At 36.0% G+C, this 23973-nt stretch overlaps 1 protein-coding gene across 1 annotated transcript; it reads right to left on the bottom strand.

The window, feature by feature from the left end:
* Positions 1–27: 27 nt before the first annotated feature.
* Positions 28–23657, bottom strand: LOC146167434 (myotubularin-related protein 10-like). Its single transcript, XM_083385639.1, has 18 exons — positions 23515–23657; positions 22292–22399; positions 21728–21838; positions 19018–19087; positions 18499–18635; positions 17372–17462; positions 16588–16705; positions 15768–15855; positions 15196–15335; positions 14633–14715; positions 13432–13581; positions 11824–12038; positions 9979–10158; positions 9091–9191; positions 8189–8622; positions 5955–6115; positions 5018–5207; positions 28–2244 (listed from the first exon to the last, which is right to left on the bottom strand). Exons 1-18 carry the CDS (start codon positions 23551–23553, stop codon positions 1925–1927), a joined length of 2736 nt encoding a protein of 911 aa, XP_083241765.1. The 5' UTR covers positions 23554–23657; the 3' UTR covers positions 28–1924.
* Positions 23658–23973: the final 316 nt, after the last annotated feature.

Below are 23973 nucleotides of genomic sequence, written 5' to 3' on the forward strand. Positions count from 1 at the left end.
TGCAAAAAAAAAAAAAAAAAAAAAAAAAAACGTTGCCGAACTCTTCGCCGCCTCTAAGTACAAACGAAGTTAAAGCTGTTGGTCGTTGTGAATTGTAAGTGCAAGAATACCATGCGTACAGCTCGAAAAATGTCAGTTTGTCGGTACACAACAACAAAAAACAAAAGCTCACAAAAACTGTAATTGATTCTAACTGATTGTCGTGTGAAATACCGAATGGTAAGGAATGCTACCGTCGGCACATGTGGTTCACAATGAAATCAAAAAATAAGATTTTTCAATACACGAATAAATTCAAAGAATTTCTGGCAACCCTGTATTAACCCTTTTATGTGTACAGTGATAGCAACTCGGGATGTCCGATAATATCGGATCTATGCACCATATATCAAGTGTTAGTATCAGTAGTCGTCCGATAACAGAGGGGCATATCGATGCCGATCCGATACCTAATCAACATGACATTATTTGTATCGAATCAACAATAGGGTGTATCTTTATAGAATCCAAAACCATCGGCAGCAGGTTTTAGCCAGTCGATCACTGCTCCGCTCACGCGTATATTAACAAGTAAAACTCATAGTTAAAAACATGAGTAAAGATTCATTCGAATTAAGGAACTGATGATGCCACTTGGCGAAATATATTTTTCTTTAAACAAAACGTCTGATCCTGTTTTTACTCATGTTTTTAACTATGAGTTTTACTTGTTCGTATCGAATCAGATACTTTTTGTCTAAAATGTCGTTTATCGGAATAAAACGTCAAGTATCGGACATCCCGAGTAGCAACCGGAAATATGGCACGGATTAGTGAAACTAATTTCCACTGACCCTTTTTTTACACTAAGACTGCATCAAACTGTGGTACCTTTCGGTATTTTGCGTTGGTTACCATTCGGTATTTAGCCTCACAATTTTCATCGTCATTTGACGTCATAAGGCAACTGTGACGTATACGAGCGCACTGGCGCGGAACGAGGCGTAGCCGATGTAACAAGACCTAAACAGTTTATTAAAAGTGCACAGAAAATGTTGCATATTGAATATTTAAACTTACAGCCTGGCTCAAGCGTACTGATGCGATAAAGCGAACAAGCGTGACTGCAGGGCGCACGAATCGGTGTGACGTTGACGGCCCGCAAGAATAGTTTAGATTTTAGGTCGGCTAATAAAGATAAGTTACGGCAGCAGAATTAATATTCCACTTGCGTCATTTTCCTTTTTTCTAAACTCCATAGCAGAGGTTTAGAATCACTCTTTTAGACAACCATGTTTAAATTGCTAGGAAATGAAACAACGAAATTCAAGGTTGCAAGAAAGAGCCTAGCGCTAATAAAACTTGCCCTATAAATATAACAACAAATCCATACGTTCCAGCTCTGATGAAGCAAGTTTAAAAGCTAGGTCGCGTTTTACGTGACCAATGACCATACATACTTGCTACTCAACACAATGCGAAGAGAAGATTTATCGCAGGATTCACAAAAGCAACTGATGATGTCATTTTTGGACAAGATTTTGTTGTTTGTGGTCAACAAACAACGGTCCGCGGGAAAAATTCTGTCGGTTCGCGGCATATTTTAAAGAAATTTAGGGTTAACGATAATTTCATCAAGCTTTTTATACTTTTTGTAAATAATTGGTGATACTTAGTTCGTTTAACGATAATTAGGTGATCTGTGCGATAGAAAATTTAATATCCTGCCGGCGGGCGCCAGGCCTTACATTTATCTAACACTTTTACGAAGTAAGTTTGATGACAAATTTTTTACAAAATTTTCACCGATGTAGCGTGTTACCTATGACACTAGAAAAACAACCAGTTGGCGAAATTTTGTTAAAAATGCATTCGTTCGTTCAATAACATTAGATTAGACAGTTATTTTTTACCAGAAATTAAAAAAAAGAGAAAAAAGTCGCGACTAAACCGATGAAATGTAGGTGATACGGTCTTTAGGCGGCATTAAGGCCTTTTTGGGGTGGTGACCTTTCGTCGGGGTCGTCTGCTGTTTCGGCTCCTCGTCGTTCTGCGCATGCGCGACGCCGTCCAGGCTGTTCGACGAGGAAGTCGATGACACAGCGCCCCCAGCGGCGGCCGCGGAGGCGCTTTCATCACCGCTAGGTGTCGTGAATGAGACGTCGGAGGGCGAGCGCGTGTGTTTGTGCGAGTTCAAGGGCTGACGCGTCGGAGATTTGAAGTTGAAAATGGAACCGCCGCGCAGAAAATTGGCGATCGGACTTCCTGCACAAAGTTAATTAGCGTTCATAGTTGAGTTAACTGTGTGTTTTTCAAGGTTTGGTGGTGTATAAACGCTAACAACATTCAAAATACGTTAAATTGTTTTAAGTTCCGAAATACTAGCATTTTAGATTTTCAACTTCACAACAGTGCTAGCTCATAGGTAAATGCAGAATAAATGCCAAATTTCATAAAAAATAGATAGTATATGATATTAAGACAATAATTATTGTTTGAACGTCCACACAGTGCTATGCAGTTTCACCAAATTTCTTGTCAAAATTTCTTAGCCAAAGTAAAAGTAGGAACTTTTCGTAAAATCATGACACAGCTTGTTTTTATTGTAATTAGTAAAGCTTTATCAGATAACTACTGACGACAGTCTACAATTAAAAACACAAAACATCGCAAAAAACGGACTATACGGCAAATGCTGTACTTTTCACAACGGTATATAAATTATATAAGTGCTATATTGCAACAAATATTTGTGATCAGGCGCGTATCCAGAAATCCAAAACGGGGTGATCCCGAATTTTCAACTTGGGAATCCACCTATTTTCTGTCTTACAGTAATAAATAGTGAGGTCATAAAAATAGTGACGTAACACGTCATACAATAGTGATTTGTAATGACGTTATCAATAGAAAAAAGCTAATTAGTAACCGCCAATAAACGTCTACAAATTACATTGAAAACATTGCCGCTTCGGACAGTGAGTTAAGCACCGAAAAAAAACGACATCTCACTTATAAAAAGATTGGTTCGAACCCCTAAAATCCCCCTCCCCCGGATACGCCATTGTTTGTAATCCATTACACAGGTCAACACAATTTTTGGCATTAAGTCGTTGTAGGATATTTCGGAACTACTGAGCCCGAAAATATGAAGAATTTTCAACTTTGCTTTAGTTTTTGCGACATTTAACATTTACGCACACCGTCCGATACTGAACATTTTTTCACGATACCGATATCTGATATTTTGCACATTAAGTATCGCAATTCGATCAACGTTCAGGCTGGTAGAATCTTACCAGCCTTCTGGTGACAAGCATTTTTGGCGTAAATTCTTCGGTTTTTGGTCGCGCCCTTAAACTTAAATGATGTGTTCGCCTAAGGAATGTATGAACCTTCCCATGTTTTGGCGATAAACAAGGCTATTAATAGGTAAATGAAACAACAAAACGTTGCGCCGAAGGCCCAAATAATTTTGTGACATTAAGTCATTAACAAATACATCAGGGGCAAGTGAAGGTACAGCCTGGGGTCTGGGGGTGCACATGTCTGCTATTCTTACTCTAAAACTGTTATATAGAGCAGTGGTTCTCAACCTTTTTTAGCTCACGGACCGGTGAAATTTCAAAACAAGTTTTGCGGACCGGTGGACCTTCAAAAATCAAAATCAACCCAAAATGTAATTACGACAAAAGTATGCAACTTTAAAGCAAATAATGGAAACGTTTATTTAATAAGCAATTCGCTGCTGTCTTTTCGATATCATACGTGTTTGACGTGGTTCATTGAAGTTTTTCACCTACAATTGGTTTTAAAGCTTAAGACTAAAACGAGTTGTAGCCTACTACAACACTTGCACCATTGTGACTAACAATAAAGTAACTTGATGTTGCGTCATAATGCAGCAAATTACGGAACTGGCGAAGTTCTACATATGATGAACAAGCTTTTAACATCTTGCATTTTGCAACTAAGATATAAAATTGTAATATATTTGGCGGACCGGCAGGAAAGTTGATGCGGACCGGCGGTTGAGAACCACTGATATAGAAAGCTATTTTCAGGCGAAGCTGTGTGAAAACATGCATCTCGAAACCAGAGCACGAAAAGAATATTCTTTGGATAAATTAAGATAAATTTCCAATTTATATTGCGCGAAATAATGATATTTATAATAAAATTTAATAGAAATTGTCACAGTTGCAGTGCAACATGTCACATAGTATGCATACTACCTTTGGGATAGATTTGTTAAAAACAAAGACCCATAAGCCTAGCAAAACCAAGTTTGCGCCAAGCGCGAAACTTTTTTGCCTTTGTGTAATTAAAACAATCAAAAATATACTTTAGGCCTTAGGTGGAGAAGCATAGCCTGGTGCATCCTTAATATCCCGACGTGAATGTCATACCTGTACATTTAACAGGAATAGGGAATTAAACTCAAATTGTATGATCAAAATTGTTTACTTTTTAAAATAATGAACAAAGCCTTTCGCTGGCTTTTTCTCTGTAAACAACGTGCTTTTTTTAAATGACACAACAAAATTAATTTCTGCCAATTGTAGTGTGTAATGTTATTACATATTTCCGCTTTTCAAAAATATATGTGAATAAATATGTGTGGAAACAACCATAAGGTATTTTGTAACATGGATATTGAAAAAAGAAACTTCAAAAAAAAAAATTTTGAATTTTTTTTTAATTTAAATTTTTTTTTTTATGTAAATTATTTTGCACCGATTTCTTCGGTTTTCTGGCTGATTCTTCGGCCGACATAGTCGCCAGCATTTTGCCATACTGAACGTTCAACGTTTTTTTTTTTTATTCATAAAAAAATTAAACAAAATTGCTTTACCAGTCAGTTTTCTAAAGTTGTTAAACGACTTATTTTTAACGTTTACCTTACAAAAGTAGAATCGCTGGATTAAAGTGCAAATCAAGATTTGAATTTCCATAATAATTTGGCATCGGACAAGCGCCGATCCGATATTATCGGACAACTTTACATAGTGTAATGCAAAATGAGATCAAAACCTACCGATCAGTGATTTTCTGCCCAATCCGCGCACCGGTGAATAGGGAAAGTAGCTCGGAATAACGCTCGGAGTGTCCGGCACCCGGGCGACACCTGGCGACGGCGAGCGCGAGAAATACATTCCGCTGTCGTCGCTAGAGAAGTCGGTACCGTTGCTTGTCGTATCGTCCAGTTGTATTTCAAGGGCTCGAATCTGGAATGGACAGGAACTTTAAATACAATGGAATTGTTTGCTGTTTTAGGTTTCGCTGTTAAAAACAACACAGCATAAGGCTATGGTCTGAGTTTCTTTTTGTAATCTTGGACAAACTTATTCGTTTAGTTTCTCTTACAAACACAAATTTAAAATAAATAAAGAGATTTGACACGTGGTTGAATTTAAAATTACCGTGTCTTTAGGCTTTTAGGAATTATTTGCGTTTTTGTAATTATTTGACGTCCCTAGCAATTAAACAACTTAAAGGGGTGGAAAGCAACATTTCGTCAACTTTTAGTAAAATTTTCGTCAACTTTTAGTAAACGTTCTGTCAACTAAAAAAAAAAAAAAAAAAAAAATTATTTCTTTTATTAACTTAGCTTCAGTGGAATAATTGCTTACAGGTTCTTTCGAGTTCAACAGCTTTTTTCAGATTGGTCGAATTATGACGTAGAACTTGTGACGTTATATAACCCTAAACTAAAATCCGGGATGTATCCTTGCAAATTCGAACCGCAATATAAAACGAATCGCTTTTGAAGGTTCGCGACAAAATATAGTGAGAGCACGGTGTTATCTGAAAATTTAGGTTCCATTTGGAGAAATGATAATTTAAAATCAAAGTGCCCATAACCGCTTTAGGAAATCAAAAATAAGCACCTCAAGACAAAAAGGTTGTGAAACACTGGCCTCTAAATACTATTGTTTAAGACTTTGGAATGTTGATATACTTTTACCACTCACCCTGGTATAGAGGTGATGGATTTCGTCGTACAAGATCGACTCCTGCTCGAACTGGGCCCCGGGACCGCCCCCAAAAGACTGGGACCAGGGGATCCACCTAAAGTAGCAGGACGACCAAAATTTCAGCCAGGGTACAGCGCATCGGGGTCGCAGTCTCTCATCTGTGAAGAAAATGGGTTGTTTAATAGAAAAATGTTTGGGGGTCAGTGGACCAGTTTTAGGGGGTCCATGAAAGTATGTTTGAAATAATAGTATATCATTGAAAAATTAATTGATTTTGTTAATGTATTAATTTAAAAAAACACTTAGGCGCATTCTCTTGAATGTTTTTAGACTCTAATTTAATTTTACTTCTTTTTGACAGAAAACAGTAGATTCCTTAGGTCTACATGCTTGGTGACGTCAGGTTATGACGTCGTATCTGAACATTTTTATTCCGACTATGGCCACGTGAACCCAAATATTTTTAGGGGTCAGAATCCCTGCGGTCGAGGCATTGAGTTTTGGTTAAAAGAGTAACGTGATGTGAAGGTGATTTTTAGTGGTTAACAAGGAATTTGGTATTTTTTCTAGATTTTGAAGAAGCCGCTTCTCTTCGATGCAATTGTTTTATTTGACTGTTATTTTACGTCTAGCACTTTTACACTTCTTGTGTAAAGAAACCGTACTAAACGTAGAAGGTTAGAAAAGCATCTATGTAAAACCAGAGTGTTATGAAAAAATGGAAATTTTGAACGGTAAATAAAATTTTAGGAAAAATAACATTTCAAAGCATAAATATTTCAAGTGAGAAAACAGCAATTTACGAAGAAAGCGCCGTGTTTCCAAAAAAACATTCTTTCAGGCTGTAAGTACAGCAACAGCATAGGACCTTTTTTAAGATAACAAAAACAAAAGTTTGGCACTTTAAACGTGTTTCCTAATTAGATTGTCCGCCAACGCGTTTCGCCACCATTCTGCACACCAGATCTAACAAACACGAGAACTGGCGCGTTTCATGTGTGGGCGAATGTTCTAATATACGTCCGGTTATAACATGTATCAGTATCAGTCACCTTTAATGACGCCCAATATGTATTTGTTTTTAATCCACAAATAACAATTTGCTACCATAATTATGTTGGTTAAATACTAGGGTATTTTATATACATGTTACACGGGTTTATCCATGCAGGCCAGGCGCATAAAGAAAAGTGGCGAGCCAAGTGCAAATAGAATTATTAATTAGGAGTGTCACACTTTTCAACCCAATCTTACATATTAAAGTTTTCGTATTATTTGGTGTCAAAGCCAAATAAAAAACTCGCGGATTTTCGATTTATTGTGATTTGGCGTTTGTTTTTGCTTTTATTGACTTCGTTGACCAAATGGGGAAGTTTTATTAAATTAAGGTTTAATTTTGCATGTAGAACTGCTAGTCACCCAACAACATAAGATAAACTGGTGTCTTATGAAAGAGGTAAAAATGCCGTTAACTTGAGTGTAATAAGCTAACCCAAATTATGTGTGGCGAATAGAAACATCTACTAACAGAGGACGAACAGATGCTGCTTATTTTAAAGGTCTATAACTCAAAAACAAAAACAATCACGTAAAAGTTGAATCTAACTTTAGTATCAGAATTAAATATCGGTGTTAGAATTTTGATAAATCGGGCACCAAATTAATGAGCCTATTCATTAAGCTTAGAGGTTTTTCGGTTTCAGAGTTTGATTGTTCATAAATTAATTATAGGAACCTTAGTCCAAAAGACTATGATAAAATAAAATATTCAGAGGTCTTTGGATTCGAACAAGGAAGCGATTCTTCATAAGTAATTTGTTACTGAAAGCGCGCTTTGAACGAAACACGTGACCAAGCAAACCTGCATTTTAAAACGTATATTGATCTAAAAATTAAAGTAAAGGTCAAAGTCAAATAGATTGAGACGTTGAGAAAATCGACATCAACTTAATAAATAGGTTTCGGTACGCACTTATTATCATCATCAGTTAATGTGGCTCACTGTTGGCTCACTGTTAAAGACTCACTTAAAAAATGGAAAATAATTCTTATTAAGAATTAATTGACGATGCTACAACTGCGTATCGAAGCGTCTTTTTTGAGATGACTCCATTAACTCGACCCATTTCGCTTTGATATTCATTTACAAGCTAAATTGCTGGTTCGTGCATAGTGTACAAATTTATAGACCAGGCCTAGATAAATTAGGGCGGCGCCTCAACGGCCCTCACCTGTGATTGACAGAAGATTCGGCCTGCGGTTTGTGGACAGCGTCCTCGTGCGGTAAAAGCTGCCGGGCGAAACTCCGGGTGTGGCCGAAGAAGAAGGAAAGGAAGAGGAAGACGATGTTCCGTCCTCTGGCTCGGATCCCGGATGCTCCTTGGACTTTTTCCTCCTGATAGAGAACTTGCGCTTCTTTTTATCTTCTGGGGTTCCTCCGCCGATTACCATGACCCCGGTTCGGCTGTTGTAGTAAACGGGGGCGTCTTCGGGGTCACCCAAGGGTCCCGGGGCTTCCCCGGGATGCTGGAGGTCGTCCTCTTCCGCGATGAGGTCCAGAGAGTCGACCGAGGAGGAGTGGAGGTTGAAGGGAACAACCACGACCTCGGGAGGGTCAGGTGAGGTGGAGGTGAAGTACTTGTCAGGGATGCTTAGTTTCTGGATTCTGCAAACAGTGGCAAGTGGGTAATTACAACGTTGTCCCACACGTTTGTATGAAATCAAGGGTCATAAAAAGACTTTTAAAGAAAATTTTGAGTTTTAAATAACAAAAATAGATTACCAGTGAGAGTTGACCTGCTATAATAATGACTTGACTGGGATTCACTTGGGCAACTGATGAATTTACCCAGACTTCACTTGTTATTATACAAATGACTTGACCGGGACTTGCCTTGGGCAACAGATTGCTTGTTGTTATACCAATGACTTAACTGAGACTTAAGTCATGATTTGTTTACACTGTTTTAGACAAACCGACAATGCTAACAGAAGAGAAAATATAGCCTTAAAATTAACTTTTATTTGTTGTCCACAGAAGGCAGATTACTCAAACGATGCCCGCAGCCACCAATTAGTACCTCATCCGTTTTACCACGCCCATCTATTTTTTAAAGCTTCCATAAATACTCACTTGTACAACGGGTTGTTAAAGAGCGTCAAGTCGGTCTGGTCGTACTGCAGTGACCACGCCCATACTGGGAGTGTCTCGAACGCCGGGTTGGCTTGGTATTGCTGCACAGAAAATACACTCAGGTTCAAAAACCGGTCTATTTAGAAGTTCACAAGATGCCTCCGAAGAGGTTAAACGAAATAAGTCAGCCATTAGGATTATAGTCAAGCAAGGTCAAACTAGAAAAACAACTAGAAACTTCGGTGAGGTTCGAACCCACCTCCTCCGGTCAAATCGGGACCGTCGTTTCTACCAACTGAGCTACACAGACTCAGAAATACGACCCAAGAAGGGACTAATCACAGAATGCACATTGTGTATATGTACGTTTCATGTATATATACGCTGCCCTTCACGGGTAATTAGATATTTTTTAGGATATTTGGGCGATGACAATCTTTAACCGCAAAAACCTTATGAGAGCATAAAATGTTTCGTTTTTTCACTATTATATTGCAAATAATAGTTCATTTTTGGATTATTGTATCACTGATTGTCATAACTGCTTAGTGCTTAGGTCATAATTACCTATTTTTTTAAAATATTTCAAATCAAAACCCGTTCTTTTTAAAGATTGCTCTGCGGTAACATTACATTAGGAATCGTTAACGCAAGGAGAATTGATGTGCCAATAAAGCTACTGATTCAAAATGATGTGTATCGGTTCGTGGTGCTCTTATGTCCAAAATATAGGGTACCGGTATCGGAATTAAAAGTCGAGCATCCAACATCCCTGATGACGTCATTTAGTATGATATCGGGGTGTTTTTGTCAAAAATGTCGGGTTTTGGAATAAAATGACGAGAATCGCAAATCCCTACTTTTACACTTAAACAATCAATGGCTCACATCGGAGTTATTTATGGTTCTCCGTCGTTGTCTCTCGTTGTTGAAGAAAAATGTGTCGAAAGCCGAGTTCCTGGTGTTGTCGTGAAGCAGGGAGAGGAACACGGGACTGAACTCGAAGGCGGATGGATACTGGCCACTCAGCTGATGGACACAGTCGAGGAATAGGAAGAATAGAGGCGCCTGGAAGACAATGGGATGAGATGGAGGAATTTGCCGAGAAAAATTCACAAATCATAAAGACTAAATTTCTGTTTTTTTGTTGGTGTTGTGGTAAGCATTTGTATAGTTTTGCGGTCCCGAATTTGTTAGGGGGTCTTGTTTTTTACAAAACACAAAATGTTGTTATTTTTTATGCCACTCTTCGGCACAAATACCTTTCTGGATCGTATTTAAAGCCAATATAATCACACTTACATACTTAAGCAAACCCCGAATTCTTACCAAATCTTAAGTTAAGTCCTATTGAAACTGATTGATATATAATGATTGTGCAGAGGCAAAATTTTGTGTTCCGAAAATTTGTATTTTGTGAAATAATTTAAAGCAGCCTTTAGGAAATCGAGCAAACATTTAAGTTTTGCACTTGAAACGTATAATTTATGTAACTGTTTGAATTTAGCCTTCGCATAAAAGTCTAAATTGTTGGCGCCAGGTATTTCAAGGGTACTCCAATTTTTAGTATTTTATGACAATGAAGTTTTCAACTTTTTTTATTTCTTTAAAGGTGTCAACCTCCATTTTTAGTATTTCGTGAAATTGATTTTTTTTAATTATATCTGATCTCGGATGCCTGTAATATCCTCCAACCAAACAAGGAGATTATAGTTATCCGAGATTACGAAAGTAGCAGAACAGGTTCAAACGATTATGCCCAAAACAAACTGCACGCCCAAAATATCACGTATATATTGGTATCCAAATAAAATACCAATCAGTTACAGTGTTGTAATGAATTAAGTTTTGACGTCATTAATCTAAAATATTTTGACTCCGACTAAAATCTTTTCGGCAAAGGACCTAAATTGATCTTAAGTTATTTAATTGAAACCATTTTTCGCAAAAAGTGGTTATTTATCCCAATTTTAGTCGTAAACAAATCTGCTTGCTGTTTGTTTCGCTTTGTTGTGTTTGCTATGTCAAATATTGCTTGAGAGTTTAAACGTTATGAATTTACTAATTTTGCTAAGTCAGTATGTAATTTTATTGCCATGGAATTGACTTGCAGTTGCAATGACTTGGCCTGAGACTTAGGGTAATTAATTACTCCGACTAGGATTTTACTTTGACTTGTTATGTATTGAAAATGATTTATTTGAGAAAGTTTATTTTGAGAAGTTTGTAACAGACTGACCAAATATATACCTTGTTTATTTGAGAAGTTTGTAATTTTAGGGAGACGTATATGCGAAATATTCTAACGTCTAACCGATGCAAAAGTGCGTAACACTGTTTTGTTTTTTTTCTAAAGTAATTTTTCGTTGCACCTTGTATTTCTGTGTTTGTTTTGTTATTTTGAAATAGGCTCAACCTAAATTTGACCTATTTTCCTTTTTGGATATGAGCTGTACTAACTTTATATGGCTTTATAATGGAAACACATGTTAATAACCTATTTTTCATAAACTTGGACTTGAGTCATTGAGCAGACTACTTGATTGAGACTGGAGTCATTTAAAAATGATTGGGTATCCACATTTACTCAGACTAGGATTTACTTTTACTTGTATTTATTGAAAATGACTTGACTTGTACTTTAGTCATTGAGCAAACGACTTGATTGGGGCTCGAGTCATTTAAAAATGACTGGTTTGCAACATTCAATTATCGTCAAGCTCTACTTACGACGAGCTGATTGGCTTCGGCTTCCGTGTTAAGAACGCTATTAGCTCCATGTTTGGATGGTTGCACTAGATGTCCCAGTCTGTCCGAGAAGGCGTGTCCAGCCACCACCCATTCACGCTGCAAGAGCGCTTGGAACCCGGCCAATGTCCGGCAGTCCTTGTCCAGTAGAAGCTGGACCAGGCAGCTCAGGATGGGCGAAAAGTCCGTACCCGAATGCTCTGGATTAAGAAGCGAATTTAGAACAATCGCATTGCCTTGTGCTGCAGTTGTAGTTCTTTATTTACTAAAAAGTTACTTCATAAAGTTCCACCAGTTTGTTTAAATTAAAAGTTGCCCAAAACCAAAGGTTAGGTTAAGAAGGAAATGTTAAACCGGTGAATTTAACTTGAATTCGCATTATACCGAAAGCTTTATAGAGAATAACCTAAATCAGCTAGAAACACAATATTAGCCTATGGTAGTGGTTCCCAAAAATGTAGGCTAATTTTTTACAGTTTGTGGCCCACCATGGGCCGTTACCTTTTTGTAATCCCAATTTACGCCTACTACAGTCGGACAATTTCCCAATAAATACATTGATTCTATCAACATCCAAATAATCCTTTTTAGTTCTGGCTCATTTTTAGATTGGAATTAAATATTTCGATGACAACAAACTGAATTTAAAGTAAACTGCCGTGCTAAATGCGTAGCGAAACAAACGTATGTCGTGAGATTTTGCCTTTACGTATATAGTTTACAAATATTTAAAAAATGGCCTCGTTCCTATTAGAGTTTTAAATATGCTAACAGCTATTTTCGTGAAACATAACATATTTAGTTGCAATATTTTCAAATAACCCTATGGTCCAATGAAAAAAGTCTTGTGGCCTACTCTTGGGCCATGGCACACAGTTTGGGGACCACTGGCCTATGGTGAACTTCGAACCCACGAGGGCCATTCCCGGACTGTCGCTCTACCAACTGACCGAACTTGCTCGATACCCCGGAATTGGTAATATTAAATAACTCCAATGAGCCAATATTACGACCTAGCAGTTCATGTAAGATTATATTTTCGGTCATGTTTTAGCGCCGTTTTCTTTCATGGGCTTGTTTGAATTGTTTCTGAGAGAAAGGCAGCCGCTTTTATTTTTATAACTATGCGTTTCGCTTTCATTAGGAGATGACATACATTGGTCGATCGCGATCAACAGGTCGATCGCCACATTTACCTGGTGGTTCGCGTCGAATACATGTTACGTCATTACAGTATCTGTCGCACACAAGCGTGACATTAAAATGACCAATTGTTGTCTGTATAAGGCTATAAGCCTAATAAGGCGTATTTAGCCTAATAAAGCGTAACGACGTAACAAATTAACCACCATCTCTGGTTTAAAATGCATTTAACGCTCAAAATGTTTAACAAGTTTTCTTGTGACTTTTTTACCGAACTAGTCGATCGCGAGTCTCTAAAAGATATTTCAGTCGATCGCAATCAAAAATAAGTTGGCTACACATATAACAAACACAATATATTTCGCAATTCCGATTAAGCTTGTTTCGGCGCAACCGTTTTACGAATTGGTACCAACCAAGGCGCATCACAGATTCCCTTCAACGACCTACCCTTGATGATGACGTGATGTTCCTTGTTGAGTAACCATTCGGTGGCTTCCATGGCAACGGACAGCATGGTTGCCACGTGATGCATCCACTTGGAAGAATGGACCAATGAGAACCAGTGGTTGTCGGTTTCCCAGAACTCGGCCTCCGTACCTAAAATACAAGCTGTTTCGAGACTGCTACTGTACAATCAAAATACAGTGAAAATGAAAAAAATATGTTGCTGCTACCAGACATATTATATGCTAAAAATAACTTCTACTGGCATTTATGTGTTTGTCTGACGTTTCGGCTACCTTTCCAGGATGCCTTCGTCAGGAATGTAACACACCCCGCCCAACAACACGCGAAGTAAAATGACACATAAAAGGGGATAAAATGCAAATAAATAGCAGAAGCACTTATTTTCAGCATTTAAAAAAATAGTATTTCGGTTTGCTAACTTCTGTGTGTATATATTTTATTAACTTGAATGACGTCTCACATTGCATTGAAACTATGAAAAGCAATACGACAATGATTAAATATTTATATTGTGACAATAACATGAAACAATTGCATTTCCTGCTTTAAAACACTAAGTGTTTGCAGTAAGGGCAGGTATATGACAAAAAACGGTTTATATAGTACTCATTTTACTTCACGACCTTGAATGAGTCAAACTAAATAAAGGCATGAAAATACAATTCGCCCATAATTAAATCATTAAAATGCGACATTAACATAATCCAATTTCGTTCGTGTGTACTTATGGAACAGTTTTCTGGCAAAAGTATATAAATAGTTTACCTATTTTTTACTTTTGTAGAGGTAATATTTTGTAGAGGCTTTTGTAGTAATACTGTTTTACAGTTAGTTTAAAAAAAAAAAACTGATAGTAGGTTGCGACTACTGTACAAGCCAAACAATTGGATGACTTGGTTTTGCTAAAAGTCAGGTATTTAGGTGGTTCCGTTTGTTTTATTCCTGGGCAAAACTTAACAATTTTCAGGTTAAACCAAAAATATTAAGCAAAGCCAATATATTTTACGTGCCAATGTTGTAATCAGTAGAAGGAAGATGATAACAACGATGAGGTAAAAATAAGAGCGTGAAATGACTCAAAACAATGTGGACATTGGCCCAGACACCACGACGTTAAATATTATACTATGCATAAGGAAATTGAGCTTTACGAAAAGGTCTCTCAGTGAGTTATATATACCTGGCGTGCAAATACTTTTTAGCTTGGTGAAACTCTGTTGGATTTGCGAACAAGACGGACATGTCTTTGCTACATCGATTATTCTGCAAGTAAAAGTTGTGGGTTAATGTGACGAGGCTGTGCAAAATTTTAACTTAATTCTTCCGTTCAACGGAATTCGGAACAGGCATCTGTATGTTCAAATAAAAAAGAAATATGCTGCTGAACCACAAATCATTTTTAGGTTGAATTTCAGTTACAAGTTTGTTTCTTTTGCTGTCTGTGCTGAAGAAATGCATTTTTGCTGATACCATAAAACATATTGAAATAATAATCCTTAAATTGACTGCAATCGACCATAAGTTATTATTATTAAAAAAAGTATTTCCGGGTTTTCAAATTGCAAAGCAAACCAACAGACATGGAACACGCTAAAAATTACCACAAAATGTTCCTTTCTTAAAAATTAGGTACAGTCTGAAAAAGTCATTCTGGTGTTGCTTAGAATTAACCTTTGATAAATACGTTGACTAAAGACATTGTTTACAACTTAATGAACAAAGTAAATCCAATAATTTTATTACTTGAACGTGCGTTTCTTTTTATCGGTGTTTTGAATCGCTGAATTGAACTTTTTTTCCGTCTCTGCACCAGATTCACTGTCAGAACGAATTTCCGAGAAACGAACCAGATGACATCCATTTTCAGCTGTCCAACACCACATCTAGCCAGAAATTTAATCAAACACGTAGTTATTAGATTTTCGCTAGAGCATGAGTTCTTAAATTTTTCAACCATGCCCCCTTGACACGTTTACTCACATCCCCGCATGGAACAATATGTTTCTTATTTACTTGTCCGTGTGCTTCAATTTGTTTTCAGGTCACAATAACAAAACATAGGAAACGGAAAAATAATATTTTTATCAACTGAGAAAAATGGATCAAGTGACTGGCTATAAGGGGTTAAAAACCAACCGACAAATAATCTTAAGAATTTTGCTTTTAAACACAAATTTACATGAGTATGGAATTTAAATATTTCAATAAAGCATTGTTGGAATTTTCAATTTCAAACAAACTTTACAAGAATAATGGGTTTAAGCAGATAGATATTGCAATAAATGTTATATTTATCTTTAATAACCCTTACTTACAGGGAGCCTGTTGTTTGTAAATTGGTGCACTGCATCCTTTAGATACTGGCCAGTGACCGATTTCGGAACGATGAAATAGGAACCCATGCTGATGGTAATATAACAACAAAGAAGCATATTGGCTAAAGGTTGTAGTTCGACTCAGAATTAATGGCAAAACCCATTTAGAAATAGAAAGCAGTTTTCAAACGTTTTCATTATTTTATATCAAAGCACATATATACAAAAAAACAATAAAGAATTGTCAGAACATTCACAAAATACTCCCTACCTCTGTATAAGCTTTTTTATTTATTCTATGTCTAGAAGAGTATTTTTATTTTTAGCACCTTTACGAAACAGTTTACAAAACTCAGTTTGAAGGTATGTTAAGTAGTTAATAGCCTTCTAAATTTTGTTGCAATCGTCTTATAAGTAGTTCTCAAACTTTCTAAACTGATGAAAACCTTTTGCTTTCTTAAAATTTTGAGAACAGAATAATCAATTTTTATGTAGAATTAAAAATAAATACTGTACAATAACCACTCTAAGAGTTCAAATAAATAAAAAAGGGTGTTCTCCAAAAAATAGTATTTATTAGGAAATGAATTCAAAAGATTTTACATGGGCCCCCGTTTAAGAAGCACTGCTGCCAAACATAAGCTCAGAAATGAATAATTCGCATAACTATAGTGCACAATATTATTTTTATTTAATATTTTACAAGTACTATCTTGTTTTTACAAAGAGGTTGTTGCCAACTACCACTTAAACAATTTACCATAGATTAAACAAAAATGCTACTACATTTACTACTGCTTGTTAACATTGATCAACTCACGTTTCAGCACAAGTGAAGTTTTGGTTGATCAAGGCGACCCTCCACGTTTCGAGGAGATCAAACTTCTTCAGCAAATCTTCCCATTGGGTGCAGTTGCGATAGAGAGGAATCCCGCAAACTTGACGAAAACATGTGTTAAATATTAAGGAAGGCTCACTTTTTTATTTTGGCTAAACAAAAAATTTGAACAAAAAATGAGCAAGAAAATACAACATTATGTAAAACTCTGATGCACATGACGATAAAATAAGAAGATTTAAACAAAAAACATAAAAGTAGGAAAATTTTACGTACAAGTTTAAAATTAGCATAAATGACACCAAACGTTTAGCAGTGCTAACAAAGTTGTTCTAAATGTTTAGGAAGGCCAATATTTTACTTTTGTGAAAAAATACATATGGACATAAATTTAACAAGGATATACCCAATACACTAAATAAAATAAGACATTATGTATAACTAAGATATGAAATTTTTTAATTTTAATCATTTGACAATTTATTAGGGGCCACTCATTTGACAATTTATTAGGGGCCACGACCGGCCAGCGGTCGTAAATCCCAACAGTTATCCAGCCCGTGGTGGTCAGGCCTTGCAGTTATTCGGCCATTTCGGAGAAAAGTTTGATGACCCCTGGTTTACAGCATAATGCTTAATTCGAAAAAAAAGGTAGTAATAAATCCATAAGTTTTTATACCAAGGATTTACAAGTTAAACACAAGTCCTCTACAAAATAGATAAGTAATCGATGATGTGGTAATAAGTTTTATGAAGACTTATTTACTTTCGCTTGAGCTCGGCTGGCGCTTGTGGTCCAATGCAAACAGAAGTGACACGGTAGTTGGGTATGCATGATGAAGGATGGCTTTAATAACCTGAAAAAAAACACGTGTAACTTTACAGAAGGTTGGTTGGATTTTGTGATTGAACAGTAAATAGAAATTCTATTTTTCAAAAATGCCTCTGACATTTTTTATAACCACAAAGGTTTTGTTTATTTGAAAACAAAATTAAAATATTCTAGAAAAAAAAAAAAAATCCTTAAATTTTACACACCTTTCCACTATCCTATATAATGAACACCTGCAAAATTTGAGGGTAATTTGTCGAGAAATGCGAGAGTTATGAAGCTTTTAGTTTGGGGGGGTCTGCCAAGGGGGCGCAATTTTTCTATTTTGGGCCATGCTTGGCGCCCTATTACTTCTAAACTAAACAATGTAACAACCCAATTTTTTTACAGGTGATAGTACTTCTGCCGAATATTAAAAAAAAACATAGTTTACATTGTCACTTTAAAAGGTCAAAGGTCATAGACATCCAAAGTTGGCCTTTCCGAGCACTCGGCTAAAATTTTCCCTAAAAATTGTGTCCCCTCGGCAGATCCCCCCAAACTAAAAGCTTCATAACTCTCGCATTTCTCGACAAATTACGCTCAAATTTTGCAGGTGTTCATTATATAGGATAGTGAAAAGGTGTGTGAAATTTAAGGAAAATTGGAGAGGTTGAATTTCTTGACTGTGTGAATTGACACAGAATGGCCCTTTAGGCCCTTTTTAACCAGAAGCATAAGGTTTTTACCAAGCCTTCATTATTTTCATTATTTGTTCGAAATTGTGATGCCTGTGATCACTATCTTTTGTTGAACTGCATTGTCATTGTATCACACTTCCTCCTATAACAGTTAACTCTACATTCTCTGATGAAGTGTATTATTTCCTTGACAAGCATTTACCCATGTCAATTTTATATAACCAACTACAAACAGCCAGCCTAATTTTGTGAATATATATAAAATTTGATCTTTTTGTTTCTTTTGTATTTAATGTTACAATACAAAAATATTATTTTTAACTGTTTTTTTTTGCATATATACATAATGAATCCTAGAAAATTAAATATATATATACTTACACCCTTTTCTTCTCCCTTAGGGGTCAACTTGAAGTTAAATGCCAACACTCGAAAATCTTTACAATGAATATATATTCGACTTATTCCATCCTTAATTCTGGACTTCAAAGTGAGCCTTTTTCGCTTGTTTGAATATTCTAGAAAAAAAGAAACACCATTATTGGAAAACTGTTGGTTTCATTGCAGATGGGTTGAAACAGCTGTGTGGATTAATTAGTTTAATCAATTATGAAAATGCATCAATTTTTTGTTTTGTGTTTGTTCTGGTTAAATTTTTAGAAAAAAAAACAATTTAATATGTTACAACCAATATATTTTTCAAGGGGTGGAAACAGTCTCTTAGATGTGTCCCAACAGTTTTTTTTATAAAGAAATACAACTACAATTCTATTCTTTTACAGGCTTATATTAACTAGCAGTCTCTTAAGATTAAACTACAGTGCTTTAAAATTTATTAGTGATCCCAAATCATACTGTTAGAAAAAAACATTATGACAGGATTACTGGTCACAAACTTACCGACAAATAAAGAGTCAACGTTATTTAGAGTTACATCTTCTTCACCCAGCATTTTATTGTGTAGATCCACCTGCAATACAACACAAACAAATTACAGCAAGATATTATACAAGGAATGACAATAAAAACTAGAGATAGACTGATATATCGGTTTACCGATAATATCGGTATCGGTAAACGTAGGCTGATACCTTGGCCGATATTTTAATACGAAAATATGATATAAATTTTCCTATAGAGCAAACAAATTACCCATTTTTAACAAACAAAAAAATTGGGTTTTAGCATCACACCAAGTTAATATGCAAAATATTAGTTTAATAATTAATATAAAGGTATATAATCTAAAACGTTATTTGGATTTTATTTTCAATTAATTCAAATTTTGAACATTTCTTAGGTATATAAAAAAATCGGTATCGGGTATCGGTTGACAAAATTGTAAAAAATCGGGTATTGGTATCGGTCCAAAAAAGTGATATCGGTCGACCCCTAATAAAAACGACTGTCATGTGTAGGCAGGGGCGTATCCAGAAATTCAAAAAGGGGGGGTTACGAATTTTCAACTTAGGGAATTTCCCGTTGTTTTTTCGTCTGACGTTAATGACGTCATAAAATAGTGACGGATAAGACGTCATAAAATAGCGATGGTAATGACGTCATAAAATAGCGATGGTAATGACGTCATAAACAAGAAAAAAAATCATCCGAAACAGCCAATTAACGTCCAGCAAAAGCGAACACGTGCGTTATCGACAATCCTACCAGGCGCCAGCTGTCAAACCGCTTAGTGTGCAATCGTTAACTTCAGGCGAAAAACTAAACCAAGACCGTGAAATATGTGTGATTGATTTTGGTAGATCCATTTACGGGAATAGGCTAAATTACAAGCACGTCTTTCGCCATCTGCAATACTAAACGGAGATCGTTTTTCCCGGGTGTTTTTTTGATTAGCGCGACATATAAAACTATTTCGAAAAAAAGGGTCTAACTTTAATAGTTTTTTTTTTGGTATAACGGCGTTTCTTTTAAATTTCTTGCAAGTTTTTATCACATTGCCGAAAATGAAAAATGTTGAAAAATATATGTCAAATATTTTTGAATACGTTTCCGGTTTGTCCGCGACGCAAATGGCAGCTTTCCACGGCGCAACGGTTAAGAAGCGCTGATCTAGTTCAAAATACAGCATCAAAACGTTAACAAATGGGACGTAGGAAGATCATTCGCGCGAAGCGCGAAAAATTTTCGCACTTGCGTAGTTAAAATAGTCAAAAAGTATTAGAAATGAACTCGTGTATAGTTTGTCAAAGAGGCGACGGGCCCGATACAGTAGGTTGCCGACCCCAGTCTTACATCAACATCTGATGTTAACGCAGACAACAAACAGCGAGAAACATCAGCACCGTCTAACTCGACGTTTTCAGAGAGAAAAAAGCGGAAACCGCTTGATTTATATTATTAATTGTCGAACACACACTTGCTGATCAGCCAACCCGAACGAATAACGAAAGAAGAGAAAAAACTATCTAGCGTTTACGGTCGACCAAACAAAAGACGAAAAACGGCGTTCTGCTTTTGATTTTGGTTTCGCATTAGCTCAAGACGCGTGACCCAATTACATTTAAAAACACGCAGCTTCGGACGGTGAGTTTAAACGCTGACAAAAACGAACAAAATACGATATTGTCACTTACGAAAAGGGGGGGGGGGGGGTCCGAACCCCCCCTCCCCCCTGGATACGCCACTGTGTGTAGGTATATATACAATTATACAATGAGACAAAACCCAAAACAGATATATAAGCATAAAAAGTTTCACACAGATCCTTTTTTTTTCGAATAGCCTCTACACAACACATGTCAACGCAATAGCAATAAAAGCATTATATACTATATATCTCATGTTCTATTTTTTAGTGACATTAGTATATAGTAGCTTGAGAAACGCACCACTACAAACAAGAATCAGTCAGCAAGATGTAAAACTTTTAATAGAAATATACAATTCCCAATATGAATGGCATCATCAATTTGTTTTAATTGAATGAAACATAAAATTTTATAAAAACAACAAATACACAACGATTAGATCTATTTAAGTATTTCTTTAAAATAATAAACAATCTATATGCCTAGCACTGCCCTTTTTTCATCAAAGAACTCAATGAGTTTTGCAATTCAGTTACTTTTTCAGAATGGCGCAACAAAATTAATTAGAGCGGGATCTTTCTACCTATTTTGTGTAAAATATATGAGATTGAACATGTATGGAAACAATCAAAACTTTTTTGTCAAATGGATCTTTCAAAAAAAAAAAATTAAATGTAATATCTTTTTTGCGGCAGATTCTTTGGCTGACATAGTAGCCAAGTTGCCAGCTTTCTGCAAGTATGATACTAAGCAACAAATAGGAAATATTTATACTTGATGGAAAAAAGGCTAGAAAAAAAATATGTATAAAAAATATTTTTCAAGGTTTGGTTTTGCTGACAACTAAGAAACTTAAATAGACCCTAAATATGTCAAGTACCAATTGCTTATTCTCTGCAGTAGTTACAGAAGTGAGGCTGTAGTTCAAAAGAGTGTGTCAGTCACCAAAACACACATAAAATACTAGACATTGCTAAACTTTGGACAAAATTGCCTGTTTTTTAGCAGATTAAGTATATGCAGCACAAAAAATCAAAAAAGTCAAATATTTTGTTTCTAACCAGATCAAACGTTGGAGGTTCTGAAGTAATAAAGGAGATTCTGTAGTTGGTACATATTAGAGTTCCACAAGTACCTTTGGATGGATCATCACATGCACTGTACTTCATCACCTTAATGACATGAAAAACAAGTGTTAGAATCTTTGGCATGGCAACAAATTGATTTGAGTATGGTTATTTGTTTGAGTGTTTAAAAGTCTAAGTAGTTGTATGTAATGTAAAAAACATGTGATAGGTTCATAACACAAATTAAGAAGATGAATATCACTATTATAAATATTAAACAATAGTCTCAGTTAGTTAAGTACTACTGCTACTCCGCCAAGTTCAATTGCGAGTCTATTTTCAACAGACTAAACGTGCACCCCAAAAATGTAATGTGCACTACAATTTTCTTATTATGCTAACCAACTGGAAAACACTCTCAACCGTTGGTGAACCAATCAACCTTCTTTGTGCCATGCTTTTTTGAGAGTCAAGTGGGTTATTGCGGCTAAGTTAAGAAACCAATAAAGTTAACAGTTAAGCAGACAAATATTATAATTTTAATTACATTCTGTTTACCTTTTTGGCATAGCCAACAGTTATTTCCCCAGGCAAAATCCTTTCTTGAATGTCAGTGTCTGGTCGCTCATAAACCTTTTGAAAGGCTTTCGACAACTTTTCATCTTTCTTTAAGTTATAAAACATTTAAAGAGTTAATTTTTGGCACTGGTCTACAATCCTACCAGTTGCAGTAACAAAACGAGTTGTTAAAATTGAAATTGCAGGGAAGAAATAAATATGGGAGAATAAATAAAATAATATTACTTCACCAGGGCTGTGGAGTCGGACTCGGACTCGGACTCAAGTAGTCGGTTTGTTTTGCTGGAGTCGGACTCGGGACTCGAGTAAGACCACATAAAACCGACCAAGACATGCGCAGTACCAAATTTTAAAACTGATACGGCCACCAACTGGAAGTTGTAAAGGTGGAATAGCATATGGTGGAATATTTTCCAACCATGTATTTTGAGTGAATGAATTATACAACACCCCTATAAGTGGATTGCTGAATATCCACGTTTTTAGTTATGTAAATTGGCGGTATACAGGCTGTAGAGTCAGGGCCGGAATCGGGACTCTACGAAATCGCACATTTGACCGGAGCCGGACTCGGGTTTATTCTTTTCGGCCAGAGACTCAGGTAATTTTTAATCGACTCTACAGCCCTGTACTTCACCCAGATAAACTCGCACCATAACCAAAATAATGTTAGCAATATAAACCAACAGAGGAAAATGTGGTAGGATTTTGGATCAGCTCCAATTTTATTGTAATTTGCTACTTTATAACACTTAGTAATAACCACATGTAAAATTTGCAATGCCAACAGTAATCAGTTTTTGGGCAGATTCTGATTTTAAGGAAGACACCATCAAAGTAGATTTTCCAATCGACATAATCACTAACCGGTACAAGCTATAAAAAGCGTTTACAGTATTTTGAAAACCGAAATTTGCACTACTGTAAACGGCTTTAGCAATAAATCGTATAGTAATTTTGCAGATCTGGTTACAGTAGTGTGAATTTTGAAATTTGGTAAACGGGCGGACCGGGCAAATAGCCTCTTCAAAAATGAATTACAAAATTATCATCACCCAAACCCATAATCTAACTCCAATCCTAACCCAAATCAATGGATTTGAGTCACGTATGGGTGCAACCATAAAAGAGCTAAATCGATAAAATACAGCCACTTACATTATATGAACTATTTACTTTTTTACTTGATATGTTTTGCTTACCTCAGCTTGTGTTACGTAAGATTTGAAGGAAGTTTCCATTTCTGTAATCTAATAATCTCTCAGCCCATTGCTTTTTGTAAAACAAAACGTTAAAAATACCACTACGTTAAGATTCAGCAAATTTTGCTAAATACATTCCATCTAAAAACATTATTTTGCGTCATAGCGATTTCGTTGTAGCAAATTAGTGAATATTTCCCAAGAGTTTTGGTATTTCCCATTTACCCAGAAACCGGCAAATGGCAGGATTTGTTTTTTTCCAATATTACTTTGAAGCTTTCCGGGTTAATCTTTTTTAAACTTAAATATTTTTTTGAATTAATTAACAAAACCTGTTACTAAAATAATTCGTTAAAGCTTCGATTTGTTGAATTTTACGCAATTGCTGTTATTAAATGGCGTTCATATTCTGAGACCAATTGGTGTTCAAAACGCCCTAAAAGTAAACATTTTTTGCAA

The sequence above is a fragment of the Ascidiella aspersa genome, chromosome 1 (assembly GCF_963924565.1).
Source record: "Ascidiella aspersa chromosome 1, kaAscAspe10.2, whole genome shotgun sequence".
NCBI classification, from domain to species: domain Eukaryota; kingdom Metazoa; phylum Chordata; class Ascidiacea; order Phlebobranchia; family Ascidiidae; genus Ascidiella; species Ascidiella aspersa.